Here is a 22,777-nt window from a genome sequence, read left to right on the forward strand (position 1 = left end):
AGAAGGGGATTACGAACAGATCGGAGAAGGTTATCATGCCGCTGTACCGGGCCATGGTACCCCCCCCCCCACCTGGAATACTGCATCCAGCACTGGTCGCTGTACTTGAAGAAGGACACAGTACTACTCCAAAGGGTCCAGAGAAGAGAGACTAAAATGGTTAAGGGGCTGGAGGAGTTGTCATACAGTGAGAGATTAGAGAAACTGAGCCTCTTCTCTCTTGAAAAGAGGAGACTAAGAGGGGACATGATCGAAACCATCAAGATAATGAAGGGAATAGACTTAGTAGATAAAAGACAGGTTGTTCACCCTCTCCAAGGTAAGGAGAACGAGAGGGCACTCTCTAAAGTTAAAAGGGGATAGATTCCATACAAACGTAAGGAAGTTCTTTTTCACCCAGAGAGTGGTGGAAAACTGAACGCTCTTCCGGAGGCTGTCATAGGGGAAAACACCATCCAGGGATTCAAGACAAAGTTAGACAAGTTCCTGTGGAACTAGAACGTACCAGGTAGGGCTGGTCTCTGTTAGGGCGCTGGTCTTTGACCTGGGGGCCACCGCGGAAGCAGACTTCTGGACCACTGGTCTGACCCAGCAGCAGCAGTTCTTATGTTCTTAATATGCATGGAGCAGATTTGCATGCCTGTCACTTCCATTATATGCAAATCTCTCTCATGCATATTCATTAGGGCTAGTCTGAAAACCCAATTGGTCCTGGTGGTCCTCGAGAACAGGGTTGGGGACCACTGCTATAGACTCTTCCTATCCTGGAATAAACAAAACAAAACAAAAAAACAACTTTATCCCCTAAACCTTTTGTGTTTTTCCTTTGTTTTATTAATTTCCCCTTTCCCTTATAAATATTGTAACTCGTCCTTTTCCTGACTATCCTTTTGTCCCTGTTTGTTTACATTATCGGTCTTTCCCCTGTCTGACTTTTTTTTAAAAAAAAATCTTGTACCCATTGTTTTAAATTTTGTTAACTGCCTTGATTTGACTACAATTGTTAAGAAATGTGGTATATCAAATAAACGAACTGTAACTAAGGTGGAAAAGCTCTTACATACAACTCCATCAGTGATATCATTCATGCTGTGAATTTTTTTCTACACTGCTTGTCCTCGGAGAACTAAATCTGTATTCATGGACAAAAAATTAAAAAAGCACAAAGAGAAGAAAAAGCAGAAACTCAGCAACACTTCCCCTCAATGAAAATTTACCACTGATAGCATTTGTACAGTAATTCTCTGTACTTACAGCTTGCTGTTTTATGAATTGGAACAGAGTCCCATTCTGGTAGGGGAGAATCCTTTTCTCCTTCTGAACTGCTGGTATTGCCTAGCTCCTGGCCAGAACTACTGGGGAGAAATTTTACCAATGTTGATGGCCTGCTGTCTACTAACTTGTTCAGACCTGTAGAAAACATGAATATATCAAGTTTTTTTTAATGCTGTTTCTACTGATGCAGGAAAGTTAGACTGTCTGAACATAAATCATTCTTTGACACTGACGAACAGTCTCTTCATTCAGTTGTAATTAAAAAGAAAATACCTCTTGTTTTCTGGAGGTTTCTTGGTTTTGATCCATTTGTCAGTGAATGCTGAAGAGATATCTTGGAAGAAAAAGTTTACGCTGCTTGTTTTCCAGTGGGTGTATAAGGTAATTCCAATGAACTGAAAATAAATAAATGCAAGTATATATATATTTCAAAACAGAGAAGAAATTTTTATATTTCTTTATGTTTCAATACTGAAAAATTTAAGAATGTCTCAAGCATGTTTGTGATGTCTAATCCAGCTTCCTAATATCGTCAATCCCTTACTTGGGAATTTCTATTAGAAAGACATTAGAGGTGGTGAAGAACCAATGAAATTAGATCATCTCAAAACAAGCAATTTGAACTAAGGTTGAAAGCGGATGCAAGTTTACCTAAATACTTCAAAGATGTGATAGGCATCCCATTGTCTAAATGAGTTTTCTTCAAGTGACATTTGTAAAATTCCTCTAACCCTTGGCAAGTCACCTTTTCCACATACATCTGGAATCCATTTAGACAATTTTTATAAATTATTTCCAGAGGTAAAAATACGGTTATACCTAAAAAAATAGGCTTTTAGAAAATTGCCTGCTCTCTATAAAAATAATTTATGTGCACAGTGCTAATAAATGCACAATTTACCCACCGTTAAGATGATATGTTACGGGGGTTATGAAGAGCTTCACCTGCATACTTTTTAAGGATCACACATTTTTCTTCTAAGAATAAACAAACTCTCTGCACAATTTAGCAGAGGTGTGTGAGTATTTTTCAAAGTATATGAATATTTTCAATTTAGAATTTGGGGACAAAGTTACTTTAATTATTAACCACCCATAAGAAATTCTGAGCTGCTAAACTGCCCCATTAGGCTATAGAATCTGCAGGGCAGGAATTTTTTTAATAGTTGTTTAAATATATTATACTGGAGCTTGCTTTACTGTACTATATACAAAGGGCTCCTTTTACTAAGCTGTGCTAGCATTTTTAGCGTGCGCTGCAGATTAGCGTGTGCTAACCCCCGCGCTATGTGGGAAAACTAATACCAGCTCTATTGAGCCATTAGTGTCTAGCATGCGCGGCATTGTGGCGTGCGCTAAAACCGCTAGCGCAGCTTAGTAAAAGGAGCCCAAAGTCTATTATACTTAAAATATTTATTCCCAAAATTTTTACATCATAGCATTTCATAGTCTTGAAAACACAGGAGTTTTCAGTAACTCCCTTCCACTACATTTGTGCATCTGCTGATGTGATTTAAGACTGACCCTTGACCTACAGAGTAGAGAATGACACAGGGAAAAATCTGTCGCCATATCCGCCCTGTCCCTATGAGCTCGGTCCCCATTCCCGCAAACCATCTGATCCCATCCACACAAGCCTCAAATAGTTTTATATTGAAGTAGTGTTTAAGCCCGTTACATTAACGGGTGCTAGAATATCTATCTGTCTGTCTTTCTGTCTCTCTCCCTCCTGCTGTCTTTCTTTCTGTCTGTCTCTCTCTCTGGCCCCCTTTATCTGCCTGTCTTTCTGTCTCTCTCCATGCCCCTGTGTCTTTCTTCCTTTCTTTCTATCTCTCTCCCTCCCGCTGTCTATCTGTCTCTCTCCCTGCCCCCTATGCAGCAGCATTTCTCTCCCTCCCCCACTTCTCTGTGCAGCAGCCACAAGCAACATTCCCTTCCCCTCCATTTCCCTGTGCAGCAGCATTTACCCCACCTCACTTCCCTGTGCAGCATCAGCATTTCCCTCCCCCTCCATTTCTCTGTGCAGCAGCAGCACCATTTCCCCCTACCCTCCTTCCCTTCCTGCGGTCTGGCCTGCTCCCTTAGTCCCTTGCCGCAACCCCTTCCTGCGGTCTGGCCGGCTCCCTTAGTTCCTTGCCAGAGTTTATTTTTAAGTTTAAAGATGCCGCTGCGGCTCCTCTCACAATCCCTGCCTGCGTCGGAAGCCTTCTCCGACGCAGGTGCGGCTCGTGAGAGGAGCCGCTGCCATGGCTTTTAACTTAAAAATAAACTTCGGCTGGAAGGGCTATATTTCCTGGATGGAGGACTGGCACTTCGATGGCTTGAGAGGTGGAGAGCAGGGAGGCCAGCGCTTTTCAATTTCTCTGTCGGCCACTCGCACAGCTAAGCATGCATGCACACTCCTACCGGCCACGGACCTATGGATCACGGATCACGCAGGTAGGAATGTGCATGCATGCTTAGCATTTTATTATAGTAGATTAATTTTATTAAAGTATAAAAAAAACAATATTCTGTACAATTGTCATTTTATAAATCAAAGTTATGGCTGCCGAACTAGAGAAAGAGATCTTCAGCTGGCAGGGCTTTGTTTATAAATGTTTATCAACACAACTAATATACTACTTTATCCTAAAGCCAAAGAAAAGAAAATAGAAATTTTTTTTCTACCTTTGTTGTCTGGGTTTCTGCTTTCCCTCATTCAATTCCTTCCATCCACTGTCTGCCTCTTCCATATGCTCTGTCACTGTACCTCTCCCTTCCATCTATCCCTCCACCCCCGCATTGGTCTGGAAACCCATCTTCTTCCTCCGCTCCCCCCCTTAGTTTGGCATCTGTCTTCTTCCCTTCCAGCATCTTCTCCCCCACTCTGTCCCCATTTCCCTTCAGCGTCTTCTCCCCCCCTCTCTTTTCCCTAGATTCCCTTCAGCGTCTGTTCCTCTCCGCACCCCCCCCCCCAGCACCCTTTGCACGGTCCAGCAGCCCTCTCCCTCCCGCTTGCCGAGGCATTCTCCTCCCTCCGTTCCCTTTATCCTTCATGGCGAATTTTGAATTTTCTTTCTAAAAGCAGCCGGAGCTGCGTGTGGCCTGCCGGAAAGTGCTACTCTGCCGCAACCAGAAACCAGAAGTTGCGTCAGAGAACGACATTTCCGGCAGCCACACGTGACTTCATAGGCTCCGGCTGCTTGTAGAAAGAAAATTAAAAATCACCTGAAGGTAAGGAGAAGGGAGGGAGGGAAATGCCCAGATGGTGGCGATCGTTAGGGAGGGGGCTGCTAGAAGGCGCAATCGGTGACCGCGTTCGTTCCCTCCCTTAACTGCAGAGACAAGGCCATTCACCGCTCCACGGAGCGGTGAATGATCTTCCTGTACCCGCGGTGACCATTTTTTCCCCCACCGTTTTGGCAGGTTACCTGTGGCTAGCCATGGGTAATAGCTACCATGTCATTCTCTACTACGGAGCACAACTGATGCAGCTGATAATGCTGTAGAGTTGAATTTTTCCTCTCATTCCTTTATTTAGTGCTTGTGTTTGTTCAGCGTAAGATTACTTTAACGGGACTACCAAGGTCTCTGGCTGAGAAAGGGGAAAATATTGACATCAACAATGTCATGATTGCCGCCGACAAAATTGTTACATAGCAGTTACAACAAACCAAAGCAATACAAAACCTCCTCCTAGCTATATCATCCAATTTTTCTTGTATGTTAAGTATATATCCCCTGTATTCCAGCTAAAAGGTGCCTGACCAGCAATGCTCACCTGGATTTTATATCGGGTAAGATATCCTTCTTGCTGTTTAGGAGTTTCTTACTTTTTGCTTGACTTGGAATATTTCACTCTCCTGTTTTTCAGGAAGAGCTTGCATTCCTCTTTGTTTTTCTGCTCCATGTAACAAAAAATAAAATATTAAAAATGAGCCAGTGATTACCCTCAACAGGAAATACAAAGAGCTGCTAAATTAATAGATTCTGAATCAATGGAGAACCAACAGTAAAAATAAATAAATAAAATTAAGTTATTTGCACTGCTTATACAGTACATTTTCACTTCTATTGTGGGGGTGGGGTTGAGGATAGGGTAGGAGAAGTAGTAAATCAGTCCAGGTTTCTGGCATGTTGAAACTAGGGATTGGAAACAGACATCACAAACCTTCATTTTAAATATGTAACATAGTAACATAGTAGATGATGGCAGATAAAGACCCGAATGGTCCATCCAGTCTGCCTAACCTGATTCAATTTAAATTTTTTCTTCTTAGCTATTTCTGGGTAAGAATCCAAAGCTCTACCCAGTATTGTGCTTGGGTTCCTACTGCCAAAATCTCCGTTAAAATCTATTCCAGCCCATCTACACTCTCCCAGCCATTGAAGCCCTCCCCAGCCCATCCTCCACCATTTACAGACACAGACTGTGCAAGTCTGCCCAGTACTGGCCTTAGTTCAATTTTTAATATTATTTTCTGATTCAAGATCCTCTATGTTCATCCCATGCTTCTTTGAACTCAATCACAGTTTTACTCTCTACCACCTCTCTTATGGAGTGAATATACCCCACCACCCCCCAGTACCTTTTTTAAAAAAAAAATTCTGGGAGTCCAGCATTGTATTGGTAGGAGTTTCTGTGCTCCTGCCCCTCCCTCGCTGGACAGCTGCTTCCTGCTCTTGCGGCAGAGCGGCACACAAGTCAGATGTGAGCTTTTCGCACTCCTGCTTGATCTCGCACCGCTTCCTTAATGGCTGCTGTCAGTTCTCGTGGCTCACCGTACTTCTCTTCTCAAAGCTGTGACTGCAGGTCCTGCAGGCGGCCCGCAGCTGACCTGGAAGCCTTCCCAGCAGAAAGGGAAGTCTTCTGGGTCAGCTGTGAGCTGCGTATAGGACCCGCGGCTTTGAGACAAGAAGTATGGCAGGGAGGAGGGAGCTGGCCAGAGGAGGTAGTACCCATGGGAGGGAGGCAAGTGAGGACGACGACTTATGTCACATTGGGACAGGAAGGAAGAGGGTCATGTTGGCATCTGATGGGAAAAGCAGGACCCCAGTACATTTTTGTTATTTAGCTTTGTTTTACCTCTTTTAAAAGTGGCTCTGTGTCTGGATTAGAAGTTTCTGTGGTGGTCGATGAGCTATCATCATCAGCTAAAGAATCTTTAAGCTCATCTTCCTGTTTCATCTTCCCTCTTCTGTCTTTTTCTTCTCGCTTCTTCTGTGATTTTGATTTTCGTTGAATTGGTTTCCCTTTTCCTTCTGATAAAAGAGTAGAAAATTTTCAGTCATCTAGAACAAACTTATTTTAACTAGAAATGGTTTAGATGCAGAACCTTGTAAAAAGAGATTATGTACTTACCCTGATAAGCTCTTTTCCAGTAGATAGATGAGACATACTAGACAGTAGGGTTATTTTCCCTTTAGCCGCATGCTGCAGAAGGATTCCATTCCGGATTTTTTACTCTGCCTCTGTACTTCTTCACCGGGCTCTGTAGTTCCACCTTCAGTCAGTACCAAAGCATGTCGAGCCACCCAATACACGTCAAGTAGAGGCACCCTTAGCAACAGGCTTCTGCTCAAAACGAGCTCAGAAACTATTCCCCAATAAATTGAAACATATATATAAAGTCTCCCAGCCCCCAAAGGCTGATAGGTATCCAAAAATCAGCTTAAAGCATAAACAGCTTTAAAACTAAGCAGGCGCAGGAAGGACAGGGTGGGAGTCTACTGAAAAAGAGCTTACCAGGGTAAGCACAGTCTCTTTTTCCAGTGCAATAGGTGAGACATTCTAGACAGTAGGGACGTACAAAAGCAGTCCCCCCTAAAAGCTTGGGCAGGCTTGCTGCAATGACCCTTAAGGGCAAGGACCCAAAGGGGGAGTCCTGTCTTGCTGCCACATCCACTCGGTAGAACTTGGCAAATGTGTGAAGAGAAGACCACGCTGCCGTTCTTCAACTCTCCCCACGAAGAAGCCACAGTTCTGGTAGAATGCACCATGATGGAAACAGGAGACTGTTTCCGAGCAAGAATGTAGGCCGACGAAATGGCTCTATGGATCCATCTGGAAATCGTGACCGTGGAAGCAAGAGCACCCCGCTTAACAGAATGAGTCTGCACAAGCAAATGGTCAGATAGACGAAACTCACTGGTGACCTCCAAATAATGAAGAACTTTGCGCACATCCAGTTTAGACAAATTCAGCAAACTACACGACAACCAATCAGGCTTTTGAACTGGGTTTAGTACCGAAACAGTCATTGCATCATTGCTAGATTTCCTTCATAGCTTATTCAGTCAAGATACAAGTGCTCTAGTTCTGCAATTAGACAAGCAGTGCCTTCGATTTGGAGTCAATTGGTCTTTTCAGGTAATGTGTTAAAATGGTTTCATGTTTTTTTGACTAAACGGTCGTATCAAGTCTATAGTGATAATAAACAATTCAGCAGCTGGGTAAACTCTTACGGAGTGCCGCAGGGCTCTCCTCTATCCCCAACATTGTTTAACAGTTACCGTGCCTCATTGGGTAACTTATTGCAAAGCTTAAAAGTCAAATTCTATATCTATGCAGACGATATCACTATAGTCATCCCCCTTACAACCCTGTTGTCTGAAACAAAGAATCATCTGTCATTCATTTTAAAAAGATTGAATTATGGATGACCGAATTCAAATTAAAACTCAAATCAGACAAAACCAAATTTTTCTTAGCAAGCCCAAATGACAAAATTAAAGACTCAACAATTTTTGTGAATGGTCAGGCCTTCCCTATTGAAGCTTCCATAAAAATTCTGGGAGTGACTCTGGACCGACACCTTACCCTAAATGTACACACGGATTTATTGGTTAGGAAATGCTTCTCGATATTATGGAAACTCAGAACCATTAGAAAATATTTTGACGCAGTATCATTCCGCTTATTGGTTCAATCTTCCATTCTAAGCTTACTAGACTACTGTAACATCATTTATTTGGTAACTTTCAAAAAAACCCTCCAAAGACTCCAAGTCATTCAAAATTCAGCAGTTCGACTGATTTTTGGATTGAGAAAATGGGAACACATTAGTCCCTATTATCAAAAACTTCACTGGCTGCTCCTGGAAGAACGAGTTTTGTTTAAATTTTTTTGCCTTTGTTATAAATCCATTTTTGGCCTGGCCCCTATGTACCTGGTTTCTCAATTTAATCTGGACAGTTTTATTAGGCCCACATGCAGAATCCATATGTTCACCTATCCAACTTTAAAGGACTGCCGCTATAAAAGATTCCTGGACAGAACTCTTGCCTCCCAGGCCGGTAAATGGAACAACTGGCTGGGTAACATTATCATGCATTCCTCATCCTAAATCAATTTTAGAAAATCAATAAAAATGAATTTGTTTAATCGATTGTAACCTAAGAATCTTATAGTATATCACTACTCCCAACCTGTTCCTTATATTCGATGACTTTGTATTAGAAACATAGAACATGACGGCAGAAAAGGGCCACACCGGAGAGGTGATAAGACAGAGTACAATTTTAGGGTTCAAAAAGGGACTGGATGACTTCCTGGAAGCGAAGGAGTTAACAGATAGAGGTTTACCTTACAGGACATTGAGCGAATAGGGTATGGACATTTTAGGTTAGGTAGGAAACACTTTCAGGTCATGGACCTGGAGGGCCACCGCGGGAGCGGACTGCCAGGCACGATAGACCCCCTGGTCTGATCCGGCAGAGGCAATGCTTATGTTCTTATGTAGTCTGCCCACACTAATGGCCCACCCCCTAACTACCTCCATGAAGAGATCCACATGCCAATCCATCTTTTCTTAAAATCTGGCACACTGCTTGCCTCAATTACCTGTTGTGGAAGATTATTCCAGCGATCAACCACCCTTTCGGTGAAGAAATATTTTCTGGTGTCGCCATGAAATTTCCCACCCCTGATTTTCAACGGATGCCCTCTTGTTGCCGTGGGTTCTTTAAGGAAAAAGAGATCCTCTTCCACCTCGATACGGCCTGTGACATATTTGAACATCTCGATCAAGTCTCCCCTCTCTCTGCGTTCCTTGAGTGAGTACAGCTGCAACTTACCCAGTCGTTCCTCATATGGGAGATCCTTGAGTCCTGAGACCATCCTGGTGGCCATTCGCTGAACCGACTCAACTCCACCTAGACCTGGGCACACTAATGTTGGAAGGCCTTCCATGCCTTAGCATAAGCCGACACCACAGACAATTTCTTAGACTTCAGAAGAGAATCAACAACCAGGACAGAATATCCCTTACACTCTAAGGCTGTGTGCTCAAGAGCCATGCCGTAAGAGCAATGTGACCCGGATCCTCCATAGATACTGGATCCTGCGTGAGAAGGTTAGGATAGGTGCGCAGCCTAATCAGATTTGCATATCATGGTCTGCGAGGCCAATATGGAGCCACCAGAATGACGTGGCCCGGATGAACCGTGATCTTCCGAATGACCTGGCCGATCGGCCAAGGAGGAAAGACATATAGGAGAATCTTCTGAGGTCACAGTTGCACCAGAGCATCGAGCCCCTTACTTCCGGGCTTGGATCTGTGACTGAAGAAGCAATTTGCTTTCTTGTTTCTTGCTGTGACCATGAGGTCAAAGCGGGGTCTCCCCCAGCATCCCACTATTGCTTGGCATGTCTCTGGGGACAGGACCCTCTTGCCTGGATCCAGAGTTTATCTGTTGAGGAAGTCTGCTTGAATGCTGTCTACTCCCACCACATCCACTGCAGTCAGTGCTATGAGATGACGCTCCGCTCAAAGAAAAAGAGGACGGGCTTCCTGAGTCAGAGGAGTGCTCTTGGTTCCTCCCTAGCAATTGACTTAGGCTACCGTCATCGCATTGTTGTAGAAGACCTGGACCGCTTTTCCCTCTCCAGTGTCTTCTGTAATCTCGTTAGCGCTAGTCGAATGGCTCTGAGCTCAAACCGGTTGATTGACCACTTTTACTGAGAGGACAGGACAACGACTTAACAGGACGACTGCAAAGTGCTCCCCAGCCCCATAGGCTGGCATCCGTCATCACCATGATCCAGGAGGCAATGTGCAGCGGAACGCTCCTGTGGAGCAATTGAGGGAGAAGCCACCAGCCCATGCTTGCTCAGGCTTTCAGAGTCCAAGGTAGAAGGGTCTGCAAGGCATCCGTGTGGAGCCCAGCGAAAGAGCAAAGCATGTGGAAGAGGACACATGTGCACCCTCGCACAAAGAACCACAACCAGTGTGGCACCCATTGATCCCAGAACCTGAAGATAATCCCATGCCGAAGGAGCTGGCCGCTCCAGAAGGGGGGGGGGGGGGAGAAATATGGGCACACAGTTTCTGCCTGCGGGCTTCTGGTAGATAGACACATCCTGCTGCTGGGTCAAAAAAGATCCAGGTATTCCAGCGATTGCATGGGTGTCAGATGGGTTTTCCTGAAGTTGACAATCCAGCCCAGGTCTTCCAGCACCTGGAGCACCCGTTCCACTGTGTGGCGTCCCTTGGCCAACAAGGGCTCTGATCATCCAGTCATCCAAGTAAGGGTGCACCTGAGTGCATTTTCCGCAGGTAAGCCACCACCATCATCTTGGTGAAGGTCCGGGGAGTTGTTGCTAGCCCAAAGGGCAGTACTGAGAACTGGTATTGCTGTTCCAGAACATGAAACCACAAGAACTTGCGGTGGGCTGGAAAAATGGGATTGTGTAAGTACACCTCTGTGAGATCCAGAAAGGCAAGAAACTCTCCTGGGAGCACTGCTGAAATGATCGAATGCAGTTTCCATTCGGAATCAAGGAATCTTAAGAGCCGCATTCACTTGCTGAAGAGCCTCCAATCTTCTGAGCCTTCTTTTGGCATGATAAAGTAGATGGAGTATCTGCCTGAGCCCGAGGGGTCGGGTGGTACGGGCGCTATAGGTTGAATATCCAGCAAGCGTTGAACAGTGGCTTGAACCCTGAGCGCTTTGTCCGGGCAACCCAAAGGAGAGTCTACGAACCAATCTGTCAGAGGTCGAATAAATTCTAGTTTGTAACCTGACTGAATGATATCCAAGATGCACTTGTTGGACGTAATACACATCCAGGCCATAAGAAACGCTAAAAGTGGACCCCCTATCAGCAGAGGGGCATTTGTTAGCCTGGCATCATTGGGCCTTTCTGGAGGGGTTGAAGAACAGGAGGTAGAAGGCTGGGAATGCCTGTAGCCAGTGTAGCGGCGTCAGAAGCCCTGGGAAAATCTCTGCAATGTGGCATTTGCATATGGTCTGGAACGTCTTGAGACACGAAAATTAGAGCATCCAGAACTCCTGGAGGGTCTGGGTCTACTAATGGGCACAGTCTTAGGATGATGGTCCATCACCGAATCCATAAGGTCATCCAGAACTTTGCCAAACAATACCAGCCCATTGTCGAACCCAGAGCATTCATCGGGCAGAGATGGAGTACACTGACACCTTTGCCAAAACTCTGAATCTGCCATAAAATCTGTCCCAGCCATCAGAAGTTGAGGAGTCTCCACTGCATGCGAGGAGTCTCTTCAAGGCGTGCTGTCGAGAGAGACAGGCGTGTGCCACAAATGACATCACCAAAGCAGCCTTGATATCTAAAGTAGCTGCAACAAAAAGCTTCCTGAGGACCACATCTACCCTTTAACATACCACCCTCACTGGGGGGGGATGCGCATAATCACCTGTACAACCAAAGAATCCACCCTGGGCTGACCAAAAGCAGAACACGGGGTTTTACTCCTGGTATTTCCTTGTCCCGAGGAAGATGGGAGGTCTCTGACCAATATTGGATCTCAGAGCTCTCATCAAATTTCTCGTCAAAGGTGGTTTGAGAGGTGGTTTGACATTGAAAAGTCCTTTCATAAATCTGGAAACCACAGGATGAGCAGACAGAGGTTTCCCCTCTAATGGTTGATGAAGAGCAGCAATTGCACTGAGATGGACTTTAACAGAGGTGGATTTGAGGCCAGATTGAGATAAATGAAATAGATAATCTAGAACTGAAGACAAGGAAGTAGACTGAGGCTCCAGGTGATGAAGATCGCACCAAGCAGAAAACCGAGTCCATTTCTGGTTGTAACATTGTCTGGTGGAGGTTTTATGGAAGCATCTAAAATGTCTCTGATAGATTGAGAAAACTGAAGGTATGAAGTTATGCTGAGAGGAGCCAAGCTATCAGATGTAGAGACTGCAGGTTGGGATGAAGAAGAGAACCGTGACTGTGTAAGCACATAAGCACATAAGCATTGCCTCTGCCGAGTCAGACCATAGGTCCATCATGCCCAGCAGTCCGCTCCCGCGACGGCCCCCCAGGTCAATGACCTATAGTGATCTATTACTGAAGAGCATTTTGTCTTGTATAGTAACCCTCTAATTGTACCCCTGGATTCCCTTACCCTTTAGGAACTCGTCCAATCCCTTTTTGAAACCCAAAACCATACTCTGCTCAACTACCCCCTCTGGAAGCGCATTCCAGGTGTCCACCACCCTCTGGGTGAAGAAGAACTTCCTAGCATTTGTTCTGAACCTATCTCCCTTCAATTTTTTTGTGTGTCCTCTAGTTTTTGTTGCCCCCGCCACTCTGAAGAATCTGTCTCTCTCTACCTTCACTATACCCTTCATGATCTTATAAGTTTCTATCATATCCCCTCTAAGTCTCCGCTTTTCCAGGGAAAAGAGTCCCAGCTTCTCCAGCCTCTCAGCATACGAGAGGTTTTCCATGCCCTTTATCATTTTTGTTGCTCTTCTCTGTACCCTCTCGAGTATCGCCATATCTTTCTTTAGGTACGGCGACCAGTACTGGACGCAGTACTCCAGATGCGATCGCACCATTGCCCTGTACAGCGGGAGGATAACTTCCTTGGTTCTGGTAGTGATACCTTTTTTGATAATGCCCAACATTCTGTTCGCCTTTTTTGAGGCCGCTGCGCATTGTGCTGCCGGTTTCATTGTTTTATCCACCAAAACCCCCAAGTCCTTTTCTAGGTTGCCTTTTCCCAATGTCATCCCCCCCATCGTGCAGTTGTACATCAGGTTCCCTTTCCCTATGTGCATAACTTTACATTTCTCCACATTAAAACTCATCTGCCATTTGTCTGCCCACTCACTCAGTTTGTCCAGATCCCTTTGGAGTTTTTTACATTCCTCTACAGATCTAACCTTACCGGAGAGTTTTGTGTCATCCGCAAATTTTATAACTTCACACTTTGTCCCTGTTTCCAAGTCATTAATAAATATATTGAATAGCAGCGGTCCCAGCACTGACCCTTGTGGGACGCCACTTGTGACCCCTTTCCAGTCAGAATAGTGTCCCTTTACTCCTACCCTCTGTCTCCTGTTTGCCAGCCAGTTTTTGATCTATCTGTGTATGTCCCCTTCCACCCCGTGGTTCCACAGTTTCCTTAGAAGGCGCTCATGAGGTACCTAGTCGAAGGCTTTCTGGAAGTCTAGGTATACTATATCTATGGGGTCACCTTTGTCCAAATGTCCGCTTATCCCCTCGAAGAAGTGCAGCAGGTTTGTTTGGCAAGATCTTCCAGTACAGAAACCATGCTGGCTTGTTCTCACCAGCTTATTTTTTCTATGTGCTCACTGATACTGTTCTTGATCAATGATTCGGCCATCTTCCCCGGAATTGAGGTCAAGCTGACCGGTCTATAATTCCCCGGGTCACCTCTGGTTCCCTTCTTGAAGATAAGTGTAACATTTGCTATCCTCCAGTCTTCCGGTATTACCCCTGTTTTCAGGGATAGGTTACAAATCTGCTGCAGTAACTCCGCTGTTTCGTTTCTAAGTTCTTTTAGTATTCTTGGGTGAATTCCGTCCGGGCCCGGCGATTTGTCAGTTTTTAGCCTATCTATCTGTTTGAGTACGTCTTCGAGGCTTACCTCCATGCAAGATAATTTTTCCTCTTGGTCCCCCTTGAAGAATATTGGTAGAAGTGGTTCTCTGCTGATGAGTTGAAGTAGAAGGGAGAACCAAGGTTGTCTGGGCCACCAAGGAGCTATCAGAATCATGGTGGCAGATTCCCTCTTGAGTTTGACAAATGTCTTGAGAATAAGTGGAAATGGAGGGAACGCATAGAAGAATTTGTTCGTCCGTTCCAGGAGAAAAGCATCTGCCTCCAAGCGTTGAGGGGTCTGGAACAGAACTGGGGTAGCTTGTTGTTTTGGGGAGACACAAAAAGGTCTATTTGAAGAGTCCTCACAATGAGAAAAAATTTGATGGAGAGTCAGTGAATTGAGCGTCCATTTGTGAGGTGGTAGACACATGGAATACTCTTCCAGAGGTTGTGATAGGCCAGAGCACAGTACAGGGGGTTCAAGGAAGGTTTGGATAGGTTCCTAAAAGATAAAGGGATTGAGGGGTACAGATAGAACCAGAGGTAGGTTAGAAGAATGGTCAGGAACCACTTCACAGGTCATGGACCTGATGGACCGCCGCGGAAGCGGACCGCTGGGTGCGATGGACCTCTGGTCTGACCCAGTGGAGGCAACTTCTTATGTTCTTATGTTAACTTTATTTGTCTGCCAGTGAATTTTTCTCTCCTTGAATATAAGACAGCTCTCAGAAAAATGTTGTGATGAATTGCCCAATTCCACAGCTTCTGAGCTTCCTGGCATAGGGGAAGGGACCCTGTTCCTCCCTGCTTGTTCACATAGTACATGGCTACTACATTGTACGAATGAGCACGACTTGATTTTGAAGAAGATGCTGAAAAGCCTTGAGAACATTGAAGATCGCTCTGAGCTCCAACAAATTTATGTGAGTTTGACGATCTGTGGTGGACAATGCCCTTGAGTACGGAGACCATCAAGATAAGCCTCCCCCAAGTGTAGGTCAAGGAATCTGTCGTGAGAACCTTATGGTGAGGGGCTTTTGGAACAGTAAACCTCTGGAAAGACTGTAAAAGAGCATCTACCATTGAAGAGATTGCCGAAGAGAAGATGTCACTGAAAGGTCCTGGGAGAGTGGATCGAGAGCTTGTGACCATTGAGAAGCCAGCATTCATTGAGGAATCATTAGGTGAAGTCTGGCAAAAGGAGTCACGTGAACTGTAGAGGTCATGTGACCTAGGAGAACCATCATGGGTCTCGCTAAGAGTAAAGGGAGTGTGGACACTTGTTGGCTCAGTTTTACCAGAGCATCTTGGCGCTGCTGAGGAATGAATGCTCTGAGTTGTTTCTAGAAGAACTCCAATAAACTGCAGAGTCTGAGAGGACTGCAGCTGAGATTTGGGAAAGTTGATATCAATCCCAAATTTTCTAAGAACAGAATAGTCTTGTTATGCCGCTACAGTAATCCCTTGAGATGTAGGATTTTTGATGAGCCAATCATCCAGATATAGAAAAACCTGGAGTCCGTGACTATAAAGCTGCTGCTACTACCACAAGGCACTTGGTAAAAACTCTGGGAGTTGATGCAAGGCCAAAAGGGAGTACCTTGTATTGGTAATGTTAATTACCCACCTGAAATCTGAGAAACTTGATAGAGGCTGGATGAATGGGAATGTGAGTGTAAGCCTCCTTGATATCCAGAGAACATAACCACTCATTGTGATCCAGAAGGGGATACAAAGAGGCCAGAGACAGCATCCAATATTCTTCTTTGACGAGAAATTTGTTGAGAGCTCTGAGATCCAATATTGGTCGGTGACCTCCTGTCTTCCTCGGGACAAGGAAATACCGGGAGTAAAATTCCGTGTTCTGCTGTTCTGAAAGAATCCTCTCGATGGCATTGAGAATGAGCAGAGCTTCGACTTCCTGGAGAAGAAGGGAGGCTTGAAGGGGGTTGGAAGGAAACTCTCTTGGCAGGTGGTCTGGGGAAATGTGAAGGAAATGAAGAGAATCACCTTCTTGTATGATCATGAGGACCCAAAGATTGGAAGTGATCAATTTCCAGCGATGGTAGAAATGGAGTATATGACCTCTGATGGGAAGGGGGAGAGGCAGAGATACACTGATTGAAGTTATGCTCTGCATGAGATGGTCAAAATTGCTGATTTTCCTTGGGAGCAGCAGGGGTCTGAGCCTTATGAGGACGTTGCTCGTGTTGTTTTTTCTGTGTTTGTCTAGACAAAGGCGCAGACTTTGGGGTATAATGCCTCTGGTACGATGACAATAGTTTGTATGGTCTAGAGGCTGAAGACTTAGATTTTGGTCTCAATAGCGAGTTAAATGATTTTTAATGTTCAAAGAGCTTTCTGGTTGCATTTTCTATTGAGTCTCCAAAAAGATCTTCCCCCAGGAACAGAATGTTGGCTAACCGGTCTTGGAGATTAGGGTCCATATCTGCCACTTAGCCATGCCAGTCTCCACATGGCTACTGAGATAGCTGAAACTCTGGACGAGAGCTCAAAGGCATCATAGGAGGATTGTACCAGATGCTGCCGGAGCTGAGTGAGAGAGTGGTACATATGTTTGAAATCCAGTAGACGATGTGAAGGCAACTATTTGAAATAGGTTGGCATGGTCTTGCTCCAGTATTTCAAATATGATGTGAAGTAAAAATTATAATTTAAGACTCTACTGGCAAACAGAGTTTTGATATAAATGCCTCCCATACTTGTCCATCGATCTACCGTCATGCCTGGAGGTACCATAGTGTATACTTTAGAAGGGGCTGACTTCTTCACAGTAGACTCCACAACGAGAGACTGATGAGACAACTGGGGTTTCATGAAACCCGGACAAGGAATAATTTTATCCTGAGAGTCCAGCTTCCTAGGGGTTGTTGGCACAGAGTATGGTGTTTCCAAATTCTTACAAAAGGTGTGCTTCAGAATGCCATTCATAGGCAGCTTAAGTAATTCTTTAGGAGGATGTTTGATTTCCAATTCCTCCATGTACTCCTTGGAATATTTTGAGTCTGCCTCCATCTTTAACTGCAGGTTTTTACCCATCTGTCTAATAAAACGGGTAAATGAGACAGGTTCCGATGGTGAAGGTTCTTGAGGAGAAGTGGAATGAGGAGAACACTCTGCCTAGGTACCATAAGCTTCGTTGGAAGAAGGTGAAGCCCCATGAGTAGACTGAAAATGAAGATCTGAATCTTCAGGAATTAAAGAAGGGTACCGCCTCTTGGAATGGTACCGAGGTGAAGAAGCAGGTGATTCATCACTTATGCTTATCAGAACATGCAGGAGAGATGCATGGACTTGGTAGCATGCTTCCCAGACTTTGAAGATAGAGGGTGTGGAGACGAATGTCTGGAGCGACTTGATCTGTGACCAGAAGCACGATACTATTTTCGTGTACGCTCTGGAGAAGCTGAACGGTATCTAGAAGAGCTGTGCTTCGGAGAAGGTGACCGATGCCTTGGTGCAGGTGAAGACCGATGCCTCAGTGAAGGCGAAAAATGATACCTTGGTGAAGATGAAGAGCGTTGCTTCAGTGGAGGTGTAGAGTGACGCTTCAATGTAAGAGACTGAAGCTTTTAGGAACGATGCTTCGATGAAGTTGATCGATGTCTCGAAGACTGGTGTCGAGAAGCCTGATTCGAGGATGATCGATGTTATCGATGCGGTACCAATGAGGCAGTCTTGGTACCCGCATCTGGTATGGAGTGAAGCTCAGGCTGGGCCAGTACCGGAGGAGCCGACATGGGATTGAGCATCTGGAACATGCTCCCAAACTCTAATTTAAAGAGAGTAATGAACTTCTCTTTAAAATCCTGCACCGATACCTGGATGGTGGATGCCGGTATCATTGGTGCCGCGGCTTGCTCTGGTGAGGAAGACATCGAGGAAGATGCACCTCTAGACGTGGAAGCGAGCTACATAAGAGGTCTTTGTTTGGCCGGTATGACTTTACTTGACTCTGTACCTTTACAGCCCGAGACCCCATCTGGGAAGCTGGTGACTTCATGTCTGGCTTACCTGACGGAGCAACCAATGGCGACACCGGTACCTTTGGCGATGTCGATGCCTTGGATGTCGAGGGTTTAGTCAGTGTCAGAGATACCGAAGCAGCATCCATGGTACTGAAAAATTGTTGTTGTAGACGGTTTTTGATGGATCTCTTCTGTAGCACTGCACAGTACGAACAAGACTCCACATGGTGGTCTGACCGTAGGCACTGGAAGCAACACTTGTAGAGGTCAGTTAGTGAAATAATGTGCTGGCACCTGTTACACTTTTTAAAGCCGGTTAACGGGCAGGACATGGAAGGAAACAACGCTTCAGCCAAATCAAAGTCCGAGGGCCCAGTCCCATAGCAGCAGAGATTCTTTACTCCTCCCCCTTGGAAGGGATTTCCCAAAGATATTCCATGCCTTGCTTCTTTTTTTCAAATAGTAACAAACGGATCATCTTCTAAGTTATTCAACCCCAAAAAAATCATCAAACAAAGAGAAGGGGGTATAAAGGATAATTTATACAATGCCTTTTTTAGAAATTTTTCTACACATCAGTGTCTAACTTTTCTTTTGTAATTGATATGCCACTTCTATTAACCCACTATTTTTTGTCATTCAAATACAACCCCATTGTAACAACAAACTCACCCCCAGTACATAAATTGGAGGTTGAAGTATCATAAAAAATGCATTGTTCTCAGTAAAGAGACCTCTTATAACATGGATGTTATTTCAAGTCTTCATCCTGAATGCATGTGTTTAATCATTTAATTCAAAACCTCCTTCCTAACCATCCCTTTAATATTAATTTATTGTAAAAGTAGAGAATGACACGGGGAAAAATTCTGTCCCCTTCACCGTCCCATCCCCAGACCACCATCCTCTGCACCGCCCCGTCCCTGTCTCTGCCATACCCTTCAACGCCCCGTCACCGTCCCCACTGTCTCTTTCACTGTCCCGTCACCGTCCCCATCTTCTTCTCTCCATCCCCCCATCCCCAGCACCCTTCACACGGTCCAGCAGCTCTCTCCCGCTGGCCAGCCATGCATTTTCCTCCCTCCCTCCTTTTCCCTTACCTTTTCTTCTTGAAACTGGCGATTTCTATAAGGCTATGAGCTGTATTACAGCCGGAGCCTTGAAGTCGCATCGGGTTGCCTGCTAGAAAAGTCTCCTCCGATGCAACCGGAAACAGGAAGTTGCGTCAGAGGAGACTTTTTCCAGCAGGCAAGCGACGCGACTTCAAGGCTCCGGCTGTAATACAGCTCGTAGCCTTATAGAAATCGCCAGTTTCAAGAAGAAAAGGTAAGGGAAAAGGAGGGAGGGAGATGCATAGACGGCCAGCAGGAGAGAGTGGGCTGCCGGATCGAACGCTCGTTCACCGCGCGTTCACTACTTGTTCACCGCCGCCTTGTCCCCGAACTCGCGGTGACCTTTTTTTTTGGTCACTGTTTTGGCAGGTTACCCGCGGCTAACAACCACCGTGTCATTCTCTATGTAAAAGCTCTTAACTAACTAAAGGTTCAAATCTATTTTTTATTTGAAAATGTTATTACTTTAATTTAATTTAATTATGGTATCCAAATCTAAAATCAGTTTATCAATATATATATATTTTAAAGAAAGAAGAATAGCACCACTTATCTTAATGGCTTTTCAGCCAAAACCAATGCTGGTGGGCCATGGGCTACCCGACACTCAAACTGTTTTAGAGCATTTCAGCTATTAATCATCAGGGGACAATATTGCTGCTGTGCCACTTCTGAGTTTATCAACCTTACTGGCGTTATGTACTGGGGGTGAGTTTGTTGCTTCATTTTTTGGCAGCCTCCTCCTTCATCATGTGCCCAGAGGTTTAGGTTCAATCAGATGCAAGCTGACAGTGCCCATTGTTCTGTTGCTATGTCTGGGTGGCCATTCCATTACAGGACTGGCCCCTTCCACATCCAAATGGGCTTGTTCTGGGTATTTCAGACTTGGATGAAATTTTGGTCAAAAATGTGGTATAAAGATAGACATCCTGATGGTCTGGCCACTCCAATGCCTGCCTGCCTACCTACCTGCCTGCCCTGTCCTACCACTAGACCACCAGAGGGTGGACAGGGCAGAGTGGTGGGACAGGGTACACCATTTGGTTCAGAATTAATTTTCTTGGCTTTTCCTCCTCTAAATCTAGGGTATGTCTTATATAGCAAAAAATACGGTAATAGGGAGAGGGGGGATAGGAGATGAGGATTTAATATATCATCACAAGAATCTCAAAGTTAGTGTGTTCTGTCAATTACTTCCCTCATCTCCCCTTTTTGCATTTGTCTGATAGATATTTAATTTTTGCAGTCAATAAATCTTAATATACATTGGAATGTCTAACACTGTGAAGAGTACCGTGAGAATCAATGAAGTCTATGCAATCAGGTGGTAATTTTCAACTGTGAAAATCCAGAAATAGTATGTACACATTACATAAGAACTGTCATCTCCGGATCAGACCCATAGTCCATCGAGTCCGGCGATCCGCACACGCGGATGTAGTTTTAGTCATCCATATCCCTCTATGCCTCTCGTAAGGAGATGTGCATTAGAGAATGACACGGTGAAAAAATTGGTCCCCGTCACCGCCCCGTCCCCGTCTCACCATCCCCGTCACCGCCCCGTCCCCGTCTCACCATCCCCGTCACCGCCCCGTCCCCGTCTCACCATCCTCTTCACCGCCCCGTCACCGCCACTGCCACCCCATTCACCGCCCCGTCACCGCCACTGCAATCCCATTCACTTTTCTTTATTTACGTATAAAGGAAACATTCTTTAAAACTTTAAAACTTAGTTAAATATTAGTTAATAACTATACAAAAACAAAACACGCAGAGAAAAAATTAATTAATAAAAATTCTCAAAACTGACACATTTTGATCACTAAATTTAAAATAGTTATTTTTCATACAGTTTTTCAATCACTAATCTTCCACCACCCCTGGGGCTAGCAATGCAAAAACAAACACGACATGTACTTTAAATGCTGCCGTGATTAGCATAGTGACCGCGGCTACGGCTGCAAGTCTCCCCTCCCCCCAGCGATCACGGCAGGAGGGCACCCAACCCCTCCTGTAGACCCCCCCAACGGCCCTCCCGACAATCGCAGCAGAAGGGTACCCAACCCCTCCTGCCGGTCCTCCCAATGGCCTCCCCTAAGATCGCCGGCAGGAGGGTACCCAACCCCTCCTGCTGGACCCCCCCCAACGAACCCTCCCACCCCGGAACCCCCTTAGTCTTACTTTCCAAGTTGGACCGGACGGCTCCTCACACGTATGGCCAGCAGGCTTGCCTCCGTCCAAATGAGGCGGGCCCGCCCCTACCCTGCCCAACCCACAGGATCCTAGGGCCTGATTGGTCTAGGCACCTAAAGCCACTCCCGCTATAGGAGGGGCCTTAGGTGCTTGGGCCAATCAGGCCCTAGGATCCTGTGGGTTAGGCAGGGGAGGGGAGGGGCGGGCCCGCCTCATTTGGACGGAGGCAGGCCTGCTGGCCAGACGAGCGAGGAGCTGTCCGGTCCAACTTGGAAAGTAAGACTAAGGGGGTTCTGGGGTGGGAGGGTTCATTGGGGGGGGTCCAGCAGGAGGGGTTGGGTACCCTCCTGCCGGCGATCTTAGGGGAGGCCACTGGGAGGCAGGGGAGGGGAGGGGCGGGCCCGCCTCATTTGGACGGAGGCAGGCCTGCTGGCCAGACGAGCGAGGAGCTGTCCGGTCCAACTTGGAAAGTAAGACTAAGGGGGTTCCGGGGTGGGAGGGTTCGTTGGGGGGGGGGGGTCCAGCAGGAGGGGTTGGGTACCCTCCTGCCGGCGATCTTAGGGGAGGCCATTGGGAGGACCGGCAGGAGGGGTTGGGTACCCTTCTGCTGCGATTGGCAGGAAGGGTTGATCTGACAAATGAGGAGCACGGTGAAACACAGGTAAATAGCGGTTCCTAGAAGGGGGTACATTGGCCCGCGGGGACAAACCTGTTCACCGTTTCCGCGGTCGGTGAATGGCCTTGTCCCCGTCACCGCAGCGACTGCTAGTTTTCTTCCCCGTTTTCGGCGGTGACCCGCGGCTTAAATGCGGTGGCCGCGGGTAAACCGTCACCGTGTCATTCTCTAATGTGCATCTAATTTGCCTTTGAATCCTAGCACAGTGGATTCCTTAATAACCTTCTCTGGGAGAGCATTCCAGGCGTCTACCACTCGCTGCGTGAAGCAGAACTTCCTGACATTTGTCCTGGACTTGTCCCCCCTTAGCTTCAAACCATGTCCTCTTGTCCGTGTCACGTTGGACAATGTAAATAATTTATTTTCCTGCTCTATTTTATCGATGCCTTTCAGTATTTTGAACGTCTTGATCATGTCCCCTCGCAGCCTCCTCTTCTCAAGGGAGAACAGTCCCAGTTTCTTGAGTCGTTCCTCATATTCCAAGTTCTCCATACCTCTTATTAGCTTCATTGCTCATCTCTGCACCCTCTCCAGCAATTTTATATCCTTCTTTAGGTTGGGAGACCAATGTTGGACACAGTATTCCAAGTGTGGTCTGACCATTGCTCTATAAAGCGGCATTATGACTTTCTTCGATCTACTCGTGATTCCTTTCTTTATCATGCCTAACATTCTGTTTGCTTTCTTTGCCGCTGCCGCACATTGTGCCGATGGC

At 45.9% G+C, this 22,777-nt stretch overlaps 1 protein-coding gene across 1 annotated transcript in view; it reads right to left on the minus strand.

Annotated features, from left to right (window-relative positions):
- Window positions 1-22,777, minus strand: part of TMEM131 (transmembrane protein 131) — a 396,906-nt gene that overhangs the window by 63,160 nt on the left and 310,969 nt on the right. Inside the window, 5 exon segments of the mRNA XM_033949394.1 lie at window positions 1,255-1,410; window positions 1,549-1,670; window positions 5,039-5,096; window positions 5,099-5,161; window positions 6,334-6,519. Of these exon segments, the coding sequence (XP_033805285.1) occupies window positions 1,255-1,410; window positions 1,549-1,670; window positions 5,039-5,096; window positions 5,099-5,161; window positions 6,334-6,519 (585 nt within the window).

The sequence above is a fragment of the Geotrypetes seraphini genome, chromosome 6, assembly GCF_902459505.1.
Source record: "Geotrypetes seraphini chromosome 6, aGeoSer1.1, whole genome shotgun sequence".
In the NCBI taxonomy this organism is placed as follows: Eukaryota; Metazoa; Chordata; class Amphibia; order Gymnophiona; family Dermophiidae; genus Geotrypetes; species Geotrypetes seraphini.